General features: G+C 45.0%; 1 protein-coding gene across 2 annotated transcripts in view; it reads right to left on the reverse strand.

The window, feature by feature from the left end:
* The window catches only part of SPOCK1 (SPARC (osteonectin), cwcv and kazal like domains proteoglycan 1), a 495316-nt gene that overhangs the window by 298869 nt on the left and 177794 nt on the right, over positions 1–18653 (reverse strand). For both annotated transcript variants that reach the window (XM_054038315.1, XM_054038316.1), the window contains exon 3: positions 3158–3203. In XM_054038315.1, the coding sequence (XP_053894290.1) occupies positions 3158–3203 (46 nt within the window). The remainder of the gene's footprint in view (positions 1–3157; positions 3204–18653) is intronic.

An 18653-nucleotide genomic window follows, 5' to 3' on the forward strand; every position in this document is an offset into this window, starting at 1 on the left:
CCTTTTAGACAAAAGGATTGTTATGGTTTCTTTGTTTCCACTGCCCTTTACTGAACTGACACCAACTGTCAAGCACAGAACACCTAACAATATCATGGCTTTTTAGTGTGTCCACTGACATTCTGCTATGATTCCCCAGGACAAATGTCTTCCACTACCAGGCCTACTCCCCGAAGAGTGCATTTCCGTCTCCAAATGTCAACGTGTCAGCTGTGAGAACATTCTGTAGGTCATCGCTACTCCACATACCCATCTAGCAAGACATACAGGTTTCTTTTCCTGTTGCTTCTAGTCTATCATGCTGGCCATGTTACACAGAAAACTCGTGTTTCTCTTTTCCTATCCCAGGATGCATGCCCTGGTGCACTGGGCTCCTTAGATTGCTGACCCGCTTGCTTAATGTTACCAGGTTTCTATGGGCAGGGACCAGGGTTGGTTGCACAGTATCTTTTGTGACAGGCCTGTCTGAGTCCGATTGCCCATATCCAGTGCCGCTGTGCACTAGTTGGCTCCTTCAATCCTTGCTGAATGCTGACTTATTTCAGTGCATAGCAGGGAGGACAGTCTTATGTAGGTCGCATCCTTCCTTTTCAGAACATTTTCTTTACCCCTGCCAGCTTCCTTACACTCAGGAGGACAATCAGATTTTAAACAATCCTTGCGGTGCCAGTATGATTCAGTTGCTAATACTCACCTTTGGGTTATGGGTCATGTTTTCTAGCCCAAACTAAGATATTTTTGCACATAACCACTGTTGAAAGCTGCAGTGCAGAGTACTAAGGGATGGTGAACTGACAGAGGTTCCTGCGGTCAAGTAAGACACTATACTAAGGTATGGTTGTGCATGTAAATATTTTGATACATAACCTGTTTTTCACCGTATCTGATATTACATATTGAAATATCAGATGTGAATAAAATTTGGCAGGAAACAGAAATTCCATTTCTTCAGCTTGCATGTTGTATTAATGCTGCTTTCTCTTGGTAAGCGGAATGCGAGCAGCATGTTTTCTCAATTGAACACTAGAATTCAGTCAGTCATCCTAAGGTCTCCTTGTTTGTGCTTTTGTATTATTGCAACGTAGGCATTTTCTCTCATTTGGCTGCTATTTTAGGGCTTGTCTACATGTTGAAATTTAGTGGCATAATTATACCAGGATGCCCTCCTATGTGGACAGACTTATTCCAGAATAGAAGTATGCACTCCGGGAGTTACACCAGCACGGCTCTAGTGGTGTCTGTGACAATTTGTTCTGTCTGTGTCACTTCTGAATTGTGGATAATTTTATGAAACTGTATTGGATATGGATCCACATGAATTAACAGGGCTGTGTAAAGTCCCTACCAGGCCAAAGACAATGGGGAGCGATTAGCACTCAATTCATCTATTCCAAGTACAACACCTTGGGACAATGGCTTTGTTGTAGCTGGGAGAGGACACTTCCTACCCTTATCTGAAGCGAGGGAAATCTGAGAGCCATGGAAAAATACCAAAAGACTGAACAAAAGAAGCAGGTGACCCTAGCAGGAGTCTATAAAGGGATTCAGGAGAAGGGGAGTTTGGGAGGGGAACATCTTGCACCAGAATAACATGAGGGGGGTGCTGCAGAGGTGATACAGGCAAAGGGGTGGAGGACCCTGGCCTGCCTGACCTACAGAACACAGATGATCTCCCAAAGGAAGGGTGAGCTAGTGAGGGTCATTAATTTTAAGATGTTTTATTGTTCTGTATAAAACGTACTCTCACATGCTTCTGCATGATTAAATATGAGCATAAAGATGTTACTGGGCAACGTGTGTTGACTGCTTCACAACTACTGTGTGCCCCTGGGAGACTGAAACTGTAAGCCAGAAGCTTCACGAATGTTGGGTGGAGTTCTGGGAGAGGGATGCATTTAAATATGGGGGAGTCTGAAGGGTAAGTGTTGCACCCAGAGGGGCTAGGTGGATGGACAGTGGGTTACAACACTTGGAAGGGGGGGACAGATAGAAAGTGTGCACCCTGAGAGTGTGCCTTGGGACCCCAAGATTGGGGCAGTGCCTGGACGCCATTCAGGCCCCAGGAGCTTGAAACACCATAGGAATCCAGAGCACAGAGGCTGGAATTCCCCTCACAGTAGTCCCAGTGAGGGGCCAGAAAAGGGCACTCGCCAGGATCTGTGACAGTGTTATTACATCGATATCAATATGCTACTTCATTTCCCCAATTAGACCAGGTCTACACTACGGAGTTCAGTAGACACTTATGTCGACCTAACTCTAAGTGTCTACACTACAGCATTGCTTCCACAGATGCAAGTCCCCCACTACGCCGACCAAATAACCCCACCTCCACGAGAGGCGTAGCGCTTCGGCTCGATGTGATTAGGGCGACACAGCGTCTGTACAGACAATGCATTACTTACATCACCTGTCAGCTCTGCACCCTGTCTGGTGCTGGGAGCCTGGGCTCTCAGCTAGCTGGGAACTGGGGGTTCCACGGGGAGCTGAAAGCCAGGTTTCAGGTCCAACACCCACCCTTTTAAGTTGGTGCAAGCGCTCCTGGTGAGGACTGGTGACCTGGTGACCTCTGACAAAAGGAGGTTGACTTAAGTGTAGACCAGGCCTTAGACAAGAACTCATAGATGGTGGGAATATTGCCATGACTTAACTGACTAAGGCAAAGAAAGTGCAAATTGTTTTAGGAGTCATAGCTAGTACCAGTGTCTGAGTCAGCCGCAGATATACAACAGCATCTTCCCTTGGGAACCAATTCTGCAGTCCATTCTCAGACTTAAAATGCCACTGAATGCAAGTAATAGGCACTTGAGTGTTAGACAATAAAAACAATTTAAGTTGCAAAAACACCCATTTAACTCAGTTTTCAACAACTGTTAATGTATGTTAAGTAATTCATTTCAGATGGCATTGTTAGATCTTGACTACCAGTTATAGTGTATCTTTCTAAGTATACACATTACCACCAAATGCAAACAGGAATGGAAGAGCATTGAAAAAATACAGTTGTAAAATACAAGGCTAAGTCAAATCCTCAGCTTTAAGGTATCCCAAACTTTGAATAAATCTGAAGCGGGATCTAATTTTGCAGCACAGCCCACCTCTGACAGAGAAAAAGAGAGAGAAAGAGGTATATGTGTACATCATGAAATATTTTTACCTTGATCAAATGGTTTGTTTGGGTTCCAGTTTCTGAAATAATCATCCTAAATGGGGGGGAAAAAATAGGAAATTTAGAGAAAATGTAAGCAGTCTTTCTCTACAGTTTTACAAACAATACCTGCCTTCTCACTGCTCCCTGAGAATAAAATAAAAATTAAACAGATAAAACCATTAGCACAGTACATCATAAGATACAGACTGAACACCGTTGGGAAAATGAAAATTAAGAAAAGCTTACAGGATTCAGCATTTCACTTTAATGCCCTCTGCCAAAAATGTTTTTCCAAATCTGGATTTTCAGCAAATAACTTCTGTAATCTCCAGAACATTTCCTAGCATCTTACAATGCCATGTGACAACTTATGGCAATAATGTAGATAGTATGTTGTTTGGGGGATGCAGGATGTGCCAAATCAGGCTTCTCCAATTACCCTACACCAGTGTAAATCCAGAATAATTCCACTGATCTGCTCCAGATTTACTGTAGGGTAGTACATCACAATTTGACCTTAAACTCTGCACTTCAGAGCAAACACCTAGTAGCAATGATGTAATTGAACTATTTTTGTCCATGTTTCCATTATGATAGGAGTTTGTAATTCAGCTGTAAAAACGTTATTCTGCAATGTGACTTATGGCTTTGTTTTGTATTTTATGTAACTCAGATTCTCACATAAGTTATTTCCTATGTTTTCTGCTGTAATTTATCAGAAGCCACTAGGGTATCTGGCCAACAAATACCCTGTTTTTTTTTTTTTTTTTTTAAAAAGTGTATACAAACCTTCTAGCAGAAAGCACAGAAAACCCCTTTCATGCATCTGCCCAAAGTGAATTTTATACTCCTAGCAAATGTTTATATGTTGGGTAAATTTATATCGCTCCAGCAGGCCATCAGCTTATGCCCTGAAGTATGTAGATTCAAACAAAAGCCCCTTTATTTGGTTTCGGTATATTCCATATACCTCTCACATAGCCTTCTTGAACGGAAGTGATCAAAACTGAACAAAGGATTTGAGGTGAGGATGCACCATGGATTTATATAATGCTATTATAATTGTTTGCATATTATTCTTTGTGCCTTTCTCACCCTTTGCACCTCGTAAGGAATGCAACCTGCTGCATGCTGGCCTCACTCTATGACCTGGCATTGAGTGGTTGTAGGCCTATAGCCTCCTCTGGGGGTACCTTGCACCCTTAGAGGAGGATGGATGGGGGCCTCCTGTGCTCAGTAAGCACTGGGGATGCAATTCTGCCTGGCTCTTACATTGACTATATCATTGGAGAGTGGAATAGGGCTTCCTGTGCCATCCCATTTGGGTAAGCAACTCTGGCCCAAAGCCTGTAAAGACCAAGGACAGTTATGATACCCAGTAGCAGCTTCAGCAAAGATGATTATTTATAATTTATTTTATAGGCATCAAAAGCGTTCTAGGTTTTTTCTTCAAAAGGACAGGATCTGGCACCAAGAATGAAGACTCAGCCTTGCCTTTGAATTCCTTAGCTTTGTTATGCTGAAAATTTTATTTTCATACAATGTTTTGTAATTGATTATGCTTTGCTGCTGGATTTACCAAGCATTAATCACTTTTGATTAATGAGACTTTTTTAAACCGAGTCCTTTCTTCTGGTAGCAGAATATTCTTTTTCCTACTTACAATTTTCTAAGTGTTCATATTTTGCTGCCTTTTTTTTAAAGCAACAGAAACAGTTTAATAATTCATAGCCCACGAAAGATTTCTTATGCTGCTGGCATATGGAACCAGTTCTGAAATCAGGAGTGGAGGATAAACCTGATGTACAAAATGCAAATGTACAGGCACTTGAGAAGGGTTTTAGCTTAACTTCAGTGTTACATGAACATTTTACTGCAAACACACCTTGTGCTTAATAAGGTGCAAAATATAGAATTTTTTAAACCTATGTCTAGTCCATCTCCCAATCCTATTTATCTTTCTTTTTTTAAAAAAAAGAGCAAAAAAAAAAAAAAGCTGAAATAATTTTATTTTAGAACATTCATGACAAGACTTCATGCCAAAATACCATAGGAAAATACACAACAAAAAATAAGAAAAAAAACTATAAAAGAGAAGAAAACCTTTGAGTTTTGTTGGTGTGTTTTTTGTTTTGTTTTTAATAAAAGCTTTAATGACTTATAAAAGAGTAAAGAATTAGTACATGCAGCTTTAGAGAGACAACTGCTCGACTGTGAAGCAAAGCAATACAAAACAAAAGAAAACATAACACTACAGTTTCAATCTGATGGCATTCATTTCTGGCCGAGCCAGGAGCTGACTGGTATATTAAGGGTGAAATTACCCATTCATTTCTGTACAGAAGGCCCAGAAAAAAGTTTGTCACATTTAAGTTCTACCTAAGATGATGATTTAAGTGATGCATTGACTTTGTGTTGGTTCTCTTGATATTAGGCCATTTAATGCCTCTCTATGTAAAGAGACATCAAAATGTGCAGAAATGTAGCTGATAGTTCTCTATGGCAAGTTGTGGCACAGTCTGCCATTGAAGGCGATAAAATAAAAATATAACTGGAAATAAGATTGGCTAAAAAATTAATTCTAAACACACAAAAAATGAATCAAAAGATCAGAACTGCTGCACAGAAACGCATTCAGTTTCACAGCTTTTTTTTAAACCAGGATCGGTAGTAACATATGTGGATAGTTCTTCCAGTGTGTGAGAATCCATTTCTGCACAACTGTACAGTACCAGTGGAGTTTTTAATGAGATCTACACTTCTCCACAGGACTAGAAAAGCCTGATCAAGCCCTGCCCATGATTCCATGCAGCTGTGTAACCTGCAGAAGCTTGTAATAGGTTTAACAGTGCATTACAGATGTTCATTATTTTTATCCCTAAACACCCTCTCTGTGGCTGAATGGAATCTAGGGCTAGTGTGACTGCCACCATCTCGGTGAACATCAGGGGCTTAACAGGTGATCTCCAGAAAGTGCAAGTCTCTATATCTTACATTAATAAGCTGAGCTCTGTAGCTGGCTTGCCACCCCTGAGGTGCTTGGGCGAGCAGCCCGAATACATACCCAGGTGGACGGGCGGGACTGTACTTGGGGTATCTAGCCACCAGTATGGCAGTGTCCACACTGCTATTCTTAGGCACTAGAATGTAGAAATACCCTCAAAATGAAGAGGGACCAGAGCTGGAGGAAGTATCCATTGCACCCTTTTAAGGGATCCCGTCTCCCACTCCTGCTTCTGCTCCCCCAGGATTCCTAGACACAATCTGGTGGGATATCCAGAAACCTGCCAGGGACTGCAACTGAAACAAAGGGCCATTCTTTCCATTATCTTCCTTTTGTCCCTATCTCCACTGCCTGCTCGTCCCTCTTCTTCCCCCCTAGCTAGGCATTGCAGGGGCATTCAGAGCAGCGGAAAGAGTCTCCTTGTCCTCAGTGTAGGTGGCTAGTACCACAGTGCTCCTGGTGACTAACAGGTATAATTCAAGGAAATACTGTTGCCCAGGACTGCCCAAAGGGGGGGGGGGGCAAGTGGGGCAATTTGCCCCAGGCCCCACAGGGGACCCCATGAGAATATAGTATTCTATAGTATTGCAACTTTTTTTTATGGAAGGGGCCCCTGAAATTGCTTTGCCCCGGGCCCCCAGAATCCTCTGGGCAGCCCTGCTGTTGCCAAGTCTTTGAAGCCCTGGTGGATGGCTGAGATTCCAGTAGTGATGTAGGAATACATAACAGGAATGCCAAACACGCGGTCATGCCCACTGCATAACACTTTGCAGCCTTGCTTACACTACCTTTTGCTGCATCTTTTCAAAGAAGCAATCGGATGCACCTTACTATGGGTCCCTTAGGTATGTCTACACTGCAATTAAAAACCTGCGGCTGGCCCTCGTGCCAGCTGACTCGGGCTCACAGGGCTCGGGCTAAAGGAGCTGTTTAATGGTTGTGTAGGTGTTCAGACTTGGGATGGAGCCCAGGGTGGGAGGGTCCCAGAACTGCAAATAAACAGCCCTGTGAGCCCAAGCTCTGAGCCTGAGACAGCTGGCACAGGCCAGCTGCAGGTATCTAACTGCAGTGTAGACATACCCTTAGACTACCACATGGAAATGTGTTCTGCCTGCCAGCATGTGTGCAACAGTGGATAGATCTGCTTCCCTTTTCTGTGATGGTCAGGGCAGAATTCAGCTTGAAGTTGGCAATACAGCAGATAGGAAAATGGATCTATTTCCATGGAAAGTTTCATGGAATTTTTTCCCCTCCGTTTTTCATCAATATTTCTTGACCTTCTCTACTGAGCAGATAGACAAGGTATCAGCTTCCTGTTTCTTCACTGATTTTTAATTTATTCTTCTTGTAAAGGGACTGATCTGGTCAAGAGACTGCTCACTGCAACAAAAATAAGTCTAGACACAAGCTGGAAACTCGCCTGCTTTATTTAACTACATCACAACGGAGTGTGGGAGAGGAGACCAGGAACTCCCACTAACTAATCGGGAAGTAAAGGATGTGGCGAACATGGCTCAATTCCATAATATTCGGAGTCACCCAGTTAAACTTATCCTAACCGCTTTACTACAATTATATTAAACAACAATTTAAAAATAATTATAATATAAGCCTATTACAAACTGGATGAAACAATTACAAAAAAGTAAAAATTTTCTGTTTTTAAAACAGCATTTTCTAAATACATCTCAGCACTTCTGAGAGGAGTCATGATTTTAAAAAATAATATGTCATTTACTCTTTATATGAATAATTCAGCATGAAAACACAGGTAATGACTGAATCAGGCTTGAACTGTAATTAATGAGTAAAGAAAGCAAAAAACATATCATTCATATGCATTTGATAAATTGAATCTACTGGATGTATAATTGGGGGGGAAGTAACCTGGGAGCTAAAACACATTAATAACGGAGATTGACAGTTTAGAATATAATATACATTGTATTGTTACAAATTCTATTATTCATTCTGTGGCTATTTACAATTTAAAAGTGAAAAACCTACCTCAACTTCCTGCGTACGTAAGCATTATAAATGAGAAAAAATAAATAAATAAAAGAATGAAATCAAACAATACAAAATAATATTAACATTTTCCACTTTGCCCTCCTTCTCCCTCCCAAGCAAATTTTAAAAGTATAATCACTAGGTTCAGGAGACCTTAACCTTAAAATGACATCTGTATATTTTACTTTTTTGACAAGCTACTAGCATCCTTTGCCAGTCAGAATTTTGTTATTTTGTCAGCTGGCTTAGTGACAATTTGCAAACAAGTTATTTGTCCCAAAAAAGACTGGAAACCCAAGGAACCATTTCCTTTTGGCTGAAAAAACAAAGGCATGGGTTGTTTCCCCACTCCTCCCCCCACCACCACCACCCTGCACCATAGCTAATAGATTTTTTTTAAAAACTGTTTTCATTCAACCCCCTAACAATTTAAAATATATTTGACAATTGATAGATTCAATAGTAAAAGCAAAATTGAACATGTTTCCATTGTTTAATGAGAACAGAATCCTACAACAGATGGTTTTTTTCTACAGCAATATTTTTGCAAGAAGACCATTCCTTCCCCAAAGTCTGTGCTCATATTCGCTTTCACCATATTAAAAGTATCCTGCCATGCATGGAATTCTCACTAATAGGAGTTTTGCCTACGGATCTATGGCAGGATAGGACACTAAGTCAATCCTTTAAGTACATTAGAGTAAAATTCAACTCAGGCCTGGTCTACACTACGGGTTTAGGTCGACTTTAGCAGCGTTAAACCGAATTAAGCCTGGACACGTCCACACAACGAGGCCCTTTCTTTCGAATTAAAGGGCCCTTTAAACCGGTTTCTTTACACCACCTCCGACGAGGGGATTAGCGATAAAACCGGCCTTTGCGGGTCGGAATTGGGGTAGTGTGGACGGAATTCGATGTTATTGGCCTCCGGGAGCTATCCCACAGTGCTTCATTGTGACCGCTCTGGACAGCGCTCAACTCAGATGCACTGACCAGGTAGACAGGAAAAGACCCGCGAAGGTTTGAATTTCATTTCCTGTTTGCCCAGCGTGGAGAGCACAGGTGACCACGCAGAGCTCATCAGCACAGGTAACCGTCATGGAGTCCTCCCAGGATCGCAAAAGAGCTCCAGCATGGACCGAACGGGAGGTACGAGATCTGCTCGCCATATGGGGAGATGAAGCAGTGATAGCTGAACTCCGTAGCAGTAAAAGAAATGGAAAAGTATTAGAAAAGATCTCCAAGGCCATGAAGGACCGAGGCCATAACAGGGACACACAGCAGTGCCGCGTGAAAATTAAGGAGCTAAGGCAAGCCTACCACAAAGCCAGAGAAGCAAACGGAAGGTCCGGGGCAGAGCCGCAAACTTGCCGCTACTACGCGGAGCTGCATGCGATCCTAGGGGGTGCAGCCACCACTACCCCAACCGTGTGCTATGACTCTCTCACTGGAGAAACACACAGGGAAGACGGTTCGGGGAACGAGGAAGATGACGATGGAGGTACTGTAGGTAGCTCACAGCAGCAAGGAAGCGGAGAAACCGGTTTCCCCAACAGCCAGGATATGTTTGTGACCCTGGACCTGGAACCAGTAACCCCCGAACTCACCCAAGACCCTCAGGGCACACAGGAGACCTCTGGTGAGTGTAACTTTGTAAATATTTGTAAACATTACAAAAAAAAAGCAAGCAAGTCTGTTAACGTGTATGGGGATGGGGCGGAAATCCTCCAGGGACATCTCCAGAAAGCTCTCCTGGTTGAAATGGGGTGATTTTATTAAGGGGGACATTCAGAGGCGCCCGTTCCTGCTCTTCTGACCAGAAATGTTCCCCGCTGTTAACCACGCGGTGGGGGGGAGGGGTGAAGTGATCATCCCAGAGAATCGTGTGTGTGTGTGTGTGGGGGGGTGGTTTACTTGTGTTTGTGCCGCATGTTAACCGGGAAACCGCAGCCCCCTCCTTTTACATTGAAACCCCATTTTAAATGGACAACCCAATTCATCCTTGATATGGGAAATGCGCTGCTGTTTGCAACCTTTCCCGCATGTTAAGAAGGTTAAAAAAGCCAAAACACTGTGGCCTACGATGGCTGCCTGCAAGCCGAAATATGCGACCTTGTAATGAAAGAGTGTACCCATTGTTCCCTAAAATGTGTCCTTTTTAACCACCTCTCCCTTCTCCTCCACCAGCTGCAAATGTTTCTCCTTCGCAGAGGCTCGTGAACATTAGAAAGAGAAAACGTAAGACGAGGGACGAGATGTTCACGGAGCTGCAGATGTCCGCCCAGGCTGATAGAGCACAGCAGAATGCGTGGAGGCAGTCAATGACGGAGATGAGAAAAGCCCAATATGAACGAGAGGAGAGGTGGCGGGCTGAATCGCGGGAAGAACAGAGCAAGTGGCGGGCTGAAGACGATAGGTGGCGTCAGCTTGCAGACAGACGGCAAGAGGCAATGCTCCGTCTGCTGGAGCATCAAAGTGATATGCTCGAGCGTATGGTTGAGTTGCAGGAAAGGCAGCAGGAGCAGAGACCGCCGCTACAGCCCCTGTGTAACCAACAGCCCTCCTCCCCAAGTTCCATAGCCTCCTCACCCAGACGCCCAAGAACACGGTGGGGGGGCCTCCGTCCACCCAGTCACTCCACCCCAGATGATCGCCAAAGCATCAGAAGGCTGGCCTTCAATAAGAGTTAAAGTTTTAAAATGCAGTGTGTCCTTTTCCATCCCTCCTCCCCCACCCATCCCAGGCTACCTTGGCAATTATCCCCCTACCTCTGTAAGGAACTAATAAAGAATGCATGAATGTGAAAAAACAATGACTTTATTGCCTCTGCAAGGGGGAGGGGAGGGTGGGGTGGGGTGGTTGGTTTACAGGGAAGTAGAGTGAACCGGGTCGGGGGGGGGGGTTGGAGGGTTCATCAAGGAGAAACAAACAGAAGTTTCACACAGTAGCCTGGCCAGTCACAAAACTCGTTTTCAAAGCTTCTCTGATGCGCACCGCGCCCTGCTGTGCTCCTCTAACCGCCCTGGTGTCTGGCTGCGCGTAATCAGCGGCCAGGCGAGTTGCCTCAACCTCCCACCCCGCCATAAAGGTCTCCCCCTTACTCTCACAGATATTGTGGAGCGCACAGCAAGCAGCAATAACAATAGGGATATTCTTTTCGCTGAGGTCTGAGCGAGTCAGTAAGCTGCGCCAGCGCGCTTTTAAACGTCCAAATGCACATTCCACCACCATTCGGCACTTGCTCAGCCTGTAGTTGAACAGGTCCTGACTCCTGTCCAGGCTGCCTGTGTACGGCTTCATGAGCCATGGCATTAAGGGGTAGGCTGGGTCCCCAAGGATCACGATAGGCATTTCAACATCCCCAATGGTCACTTTCTGGTCCGGGAAGAAAGTCCCTTCCTCCAGCTTTCGAAACAGAGCAGAGTTCCTGAAGACGCGAGCATCATGTACCTTTCCCGGCCATCCCACGTTGATGTTGGTGAAACGTCCCTTGTGATCCACCAGGGCTTGCAGCAGCATTGAAAAGTACCCCTTGCAGTTTACGTAGTCGGTGGCTTGGTGCTCCGGTGACAAGATAGGGATATGGGTTCCGTCTATGGCCCCGCCACAGTTTGGGAATCCCATTTCAGCAAAACCATCCACTATTGACTGCACGTTGCCCAGAGTCACTACCCTTGCTATCACCAGGTCTTTCATTGCCCTGGCAAATTGGATCACAGCAGCCCCCACCGTAGATTTGCCCACTCCAAATTGATTCCCGACTGACCGGTAGCTGTCTGGCGTTGCAAGCTTCCACAGGGCTATCGCCACTCGCTTCTCAACTGTGAGGGCTGCTCTCATCTTGGTATTCTGGCGCTTCAGGGCAGGGGAAAGCAAGTCACAAAGTTCCATGAAAGTGGCCTTACGCATGCGAAAGTTTCGCAGCCACTGGGAATCGTCCCATACCTGCAGCACGATGCGATCCCACCAGTCTGTGCTTGTTTCCCGGGCCCAGAATCGGCGTTCCACGGTATCAAGCTGCCCCAGTGACACCATGATTTCCACATTGCTGGGGCCTGTGCCTTGTGAGAGGTCTATGGCCATGTCAATTTCCTCATCACTCTCGTCGCCGTGCTGCAATCGCCTCCTCGCCTGGTCCGGGTTTCGCCTTGGCATGTTCTGGCTCTGCATATACTCCAGGACAATGCGCGTGGTGTTCATAGTGCTCATAATTGCCGCGGTGATCTGAGCGGGCTCCATGATCCCAGTGCTAGCTATGGCGCCTGGTCAGAAAAAAGGCGCGAAAGTAGTATCTGATGGACCGGGAGAAGGAGGGCGGGAGGGAGGGAGGGAGGGAGGGAGGGCCAAGTGACGACATGGCGTACAGGTACAGGAACAGGGAGAAACACAAACAACTGTCACACAGAATGGTCCCCCCAAAGATTAAACTGGAAACCCTGGGCTTAGCAGGCCGTTGATTTCACGGAGGAAGGGGAAGCAAATGAACACAGAATAAATCTATTTTTTACATCTTAAGGTGGCAGCCGACGCTGCAGCATGAGTGACAGCCATACCAGTATGATGATGATGGGTACCAATCATAATATACCATCATCTGCCAAAAGGCAAGGGGCTGCTGCTGTGTAGCAATGCAGCCCCATGTCTGCCAGCCCCACGTCCGCCAGCACCCAGCATCGCCCTCGGCCTCTTCTGGGTGCTTAGCAGACAATATTGGGCAATTGGCAGAAAATAGTACATTATGACTGGTAACCGTCATCATCGAGACAGTAGCATGTCTGCCCAGGTGGCCATGATTGACAGCCACTCCAGTACGACGACGACGGGTACCAGTCATAATATACCATCGCCTGGAAGGGGCTGGTGCAATGCAGCCCTACGGCTGCCAGCCCCACGGCTATCACTCATGCTACACCGTCTACTGCCAAAAGGCAGTTAGCAGCTGCTGCTGTGTAGCAATGCAGTCCCACGTCTGCCGGCACCCAGAGGACATATGGTGACGGTGAGCTCAGCTGTGCTGAGCGGGCTCCATGTTGTCTGCACAGGTAACCCAGGTAACCCAGGTAAAAAGGCGCGAATCTATTGTCTGCCGTTGCTGTGACGGGGGAGGGAGGGGCCTGACGACATGTACCCAGAACCGCCCGCGACACTGTTTTGCATCATCCGGGCATTGGGATCTCAACCCAGAATTCAAAGAAAAGGCGTGAACCGCTTCGCGGCTCGAGCTGTGGCGCAAACGTAGTATCTGACGGCCTAGGGGAAGGAGGGAGGGGGGCCGAGTGACGACATGGCGTACAGGCACAGGGAATTAAAATAAAGAACGGTGGCTGTGCATCAGGGAGAGACACAAACAACTGTCACAGACTGGTCCCCCCCAAAGATTAAACTGAAAACCCTGGGTTTAGCAGGCCGTTGATTTGACGGAGGGAGGGGGAAGCAAATGAATACAGAGAAAATCTATTTTTTACATCTTAAGACGACGGTGCAGCGTGACTGATAGCCCTCGGCATCTTTCTGGGTGCTTGGCAGCAAATACGGGGCGGTGTATGACGATGGTCTTCAGGCCTATTGCACGAGCTGCTGCTCAGGGAAGACTCTGCTAATGTGCGATGACCCGACTTGTAATAGGCCGGCTAACAGTCATAATACACGATTTACTGCCAAAAGGCAAGCCCCACGGCTGCCAGCACCCAGATCGCCGATGAAGGCTACCAGTCTACTGCACCGTCTACCGCCAAAAGGCAGTTAGCAGCTGCTGCTGTGTAGCAATGCAGTCCCACGTCTGCCGGCACCAAGAGGATATATGGTGACGGTGAGCTCAGCTGTGCTGAGCGGGCTCCATGTTGTCTGCACAGGTAACCCAGGTAACCCAGATAAAAAGGCGCGAATCTATTGTCTGCCGTTGCTGTGACGGGGGAGGGAGGGGCCTGACGACATGTACCCAGAACCGCCCGCGACACTGTTTTGCATCATCCGGGCATTGGGATCTCAACCCAGAATTCCAAGGGGCGGCGGAGACTGCGGGAACTGTGGGATAGCTGTGGGATAGCTACCCATAGTGCAATGCTCCGGAAGTCGACGCTAGCCTCGTACTGTGGACGCGGTCTGCCGACTAGAGCACCTAGAGCATTTTATTGTGTGGACATACACAATCGGCTGTATACAACCGATTTCAATAAAACCGGCTTCTATAAATTCGAACTAATTTCGTAGTGTAGACATACCCTCAGTTCAAAGGGCCTGCCCAAGGGCCTGAGCATCACTAAGATCCTGTAATAAGATTTTCAGTGGACCTCAAATGGTACATTGGATCTTGTGCAGGATCTCTGCACAGGGACTTATCTGACCAGTTAGTGAGTCCATATTCCATTATATGAAAGTGTCATACAGCGACTCGCAGTACTTTATCGGTATATTAACACAGTAAAACCAGATTGTCACCCTTACTCACATTGAGGTACTCACTGTGGGCACGTCTTCACTACCCGCCGGATCAGGTAGCAATCGTTCTATTGGGGATCGACTTATCGCGTCAAGTGAAGACGTGATAAAATCGATTCCTGATCGCTCTGCCATCGACTCCGGAAATCCACCGCGGCAAGAGGCGGAATCGACGGCGGAGCGGCAGCGGTCGACTCGCGGCCGTCCTCACAGCCAGGTAAGTCGACCTAAAATACGCAACTTCAGCTACGTAGCTGAAGTTGCGTATCTTAGGTTGACACTCCCCCCGTTGTGTAGATCTAGCCTGTGGGTAGTCCCATTAATTTCAGTGGCATTACTTGTACAGTAAGGTACCAGTCAATGTGAATAAGGACATCAGAACTGGACCCTGAGTTACAGTTCCTGTTTATGATGTTTGAGGTCAACATCTAACAGTAGCAGGATAATTGAGAGCCCAATAAATCACTAAATGTTGCATCCACACTACCAAAACCTAAAGCCACAGCACATTTTAGAAAGAGAGAGTCAAAATCTCAGGTGTGTGAATGCAGAGGCTGCCTTTGGAAATTTGGCCCTGTATATCTTGCCTTGTGGCCAAAATATACAGTTACTGTGGAAGTAAAAATAGTATGTTGTTCCTTAACATGCATAAGCCAGCCAAATACAAATGACATTTACTGACAGAACTCCAGAGGCTCATAGTTTACAAAATTTATCTTTCCTTATATTAAGAGCCTGACAAAAGACCTTGTACAAGCAGAAATGAAATGCAGCTTCTGCGACGTTGTCTTCATTATTACATCATCTAAATGTTCGCCAACTCTTGACTACACAAGAAAAAAAATGTGCAAGATGTCAGTGATCATGGTAAAAGTCTTTTAAAGCCACAGAGAAGGATTTAGCCTCCGACCTGCTTTTTGTTAACCAGGGCTAACCTGCCTCATATCCTATGGACAGCTGAGGAGGAGGCTTTTTGCACAGAAAGCTCTGTGAGGATTTCCCTACAGCATCCCATTATGGGAGCGGGTTTGTCCGCACGGTAAGTCTGTGCAACCTGCCCCAAGCCTGGCAGATGGACAGTACTTCTGACTCCCTTTTCTCTTTGGAACTGCACTCCTAAGGTCTCCCGAGCCTGCAGTAATTTATGAGACCTCTGGGGCTGTATTACATTTTCCTAGTCTGTGAGGCTGGAGGGGGAAACTTTTTTAATCCCCACTAGCTTTGGAGGGGAGGGATAGCTCAGTGGTTTGAGCATTGGCCTGCTAAACCCAGGGTTGTAAATTCAATCCTTGAGGGGGCCACTTAGGGATCTGAGGCAAAAATCAGTACTTGGTCCTGCTAGTGAAGGCAGGGGGCTGGACTCAATGACCTTTCGAGATCCCTTCCAACTCTATGAGATAGGTGTATCTCCATATATTATATTATATTAAAGCTTTGCCCCAAAACCATCCAGTCTCTTTTCCCTTCCCCCAGGGAGGACCTTGGATAAGCAAAGATGGCAGGTCCTGGGTGTGGGTGCTACAGAATCCACTGAATGGAAGGGGGGAAATCTATGTCTGCTGGACCCCTATACGCACAGATCAATGGTGGGATTCAGAATGTACAGCAAGAAAGTCAGAAGGAGCAATTGTGAAGATAGTTGGTGTTCTTCTCTAAACTCCATCTCCTGGAGTCTTCAATTTAGAGGAGAATCCCAGCGTTTATTTAAAAAGAAAAGTTTGTAGCCTTCATGGCTATGAAGACAAGCTTGAAAATGTTACCCAAGTGCGTCCTAATGGCTCGGAAACCAGAAGGCAAATAACAAGAACCCAACATTTAATTAAAACAAAAAAGAAAAGAAAAAAACAATTCATGTTTTTTAGGCCAATCTCATAATTTTTGAGCTTTTGTGGTTAACAATAATGACAGAGACACAGAAGAAAGAAAAATTTAAAATGTTAAAAACTTTCTAGCACTTTTGGCTCAGCTCTTCTGGAAGAGTTTAGGAAATGTGAAGGAAAGAAGGTGGTCTTGGGTCATTTTAGTCACAAGTAGAGTGTGAAAAAAATGGATGCAAAGGCATCCCTATGTCCATCCTTTCAGCAATTATAGATCACCTAGGGACTCAGGAAACATTGATAATGCCACTGCGGAGAAGCTAAAGGAATTCTTTGCATCAGTCTTCACTGCAGAGGATGTGAGGGAGGTGCTCACATCTGAGCCATTCTTTTTAGGTGACAAATCTGAGGAACTGTCCCAGACTGAGATATCAATAGATGAGATTTTGGAACAAATCGATATGTTAAACAGTAATAAGTCACCAGGACCAGATGGTATTTACCCAAGAGTTCTGAAGGAACTCAAATGTGAAATTACAGAACTATTAACTGTGGTTTGTTACTTATCATTTAAATCCGCTTCAGTACCAAATAACTGGAGGATAGCTAATATGACACCAATTTTTTTAAAAAGGCTCCAGAAGCGATCCTGGCAACTATAGACTGGTAAACCTAACTTCAGTGCCAGGCAAATTATAGTAAAGCATAGAAACTATAGTAAAGAACAGAGTTATCAGACACAGATGAACACAATTTGTTGGGGAAGACTCAACACTGCTTGTGTACAGGGAAATCATGCCTCACCAGTCTATTAGAATTCTTTACGGGTGTCAACAAACGTGGACAAAGGTGATCCAGTAGATAAAGCATACTTGGACTTTCAAAAAGCTGGTGACAAGGTCTCTCACCAAAGGCTCTTAAGCAAAGTAAGCAGTCATAGGATACGAAGGAAGGTCCTCTTATGGATCAGTGACTGGTTAAAAGACACGAAACAACGGGTAGTAATAAATGGTCAGTTTTCAGAAGGGAGAGAGGTAAATTGCAGTGCCCCTGAGGAGCTGTACTGGGACCAGTGCTGTTTGACTTATTTATAAATGATCTGGAAAAAGGGGCAAACAATGAGGTGCAAAATTTGCAGATGGTACAAAATGACTACAGACTGTGAAGCGTTACAAAGGGATCTTACAAAACTGGGTGACTGGGCAACAAAATGGCTGATGAAATTCAATGTTGATAAATGCAAAGTAATGCACATTGGAAACCATAATCCCAACTATACGTACAAAATAATGGGGCCTAAATAAGCTGTTATCACTCAAGAAAGAGATCTTGGAGTCATTGTGGATAGATCTCTGAAAACATCTGCTCAATGTGCAGCAGCAGTCAAAAAAGCGAACAATGTTAGCCATTAGGAATGGGATAGCTACAATGGTTCATTATTGTCTAACATAGCTAACAATGAACCATTAGGAAAGGGATAGATAATAAGACAGTAAATATCATAATGCCCCTATATAAATCCATGGTATGCCCAACTTGGAATACTGCATACAGTTAAAAAAATGTTACAGAATTGGAAAAGGTACAGAAAAGGGCAACAAAAATTATTAGGGGTAATTAACAGCTTCATCTGAGAAGAAATTAAAAAGATTGGTTCTGTTCATCTTAGAAAAGAGATGACTAAGGGGGATATGATAGAGGTCTATAAAATCTTGAATGGTGCGGAGAAAGTGAAGAGGGAAGCTTATTTACTCCATCACATAACACAAAAACCAGGCATCACCCAATGAAATTAATAGGCAGCAGGTTTAAAACAAACATAAGGAAGTAATTCATACAATGCACAATGAAACTGTGGAACTCATTGCCACGGGATATTGTGAAGGCCAAAAGTATAACTGTGTTCAAAAAAGAATTAGACAAGTTAATGGAGGATAGGTCCATCAAAGGCTATTAGCCAAGATGGTCAGGGATGCAACCCCATGCTCTGGGTGTCCTAAAGCTCTGATTACCAGAAGCTGGGCCTGGATGACAGGGGATGGATCACTCCATAATTGCCCTATTCTGTTCATTCCCTCTGAAGGGCACCAGCCACTACTGGAAGACAGGATACTGGACTAGATGGACCATTGGTCTGACCCAGCATGGCCATTCTTATGTTACTATGTTCTAATGTTCTTCATTAGTGATCACATATGCACCTTCATTGCTGTCTCCTCTTTCAATAATCATG

Source organism: Malaclemys terrapin, chromosome 8, assembly GCF_027887155.1.
Source record: "Malaclemys terrapin pileata isolate rMalTer1 chromosome 8, rMalTer1.hap1, whole genome shotgun sequence".
NCBI classification, from domain to species: domain Eukaryota; kingdom Metazoa; phylum Chordata; order Testudines; family Emydidae; genus Malaclemys; species Malaclemys terrapin.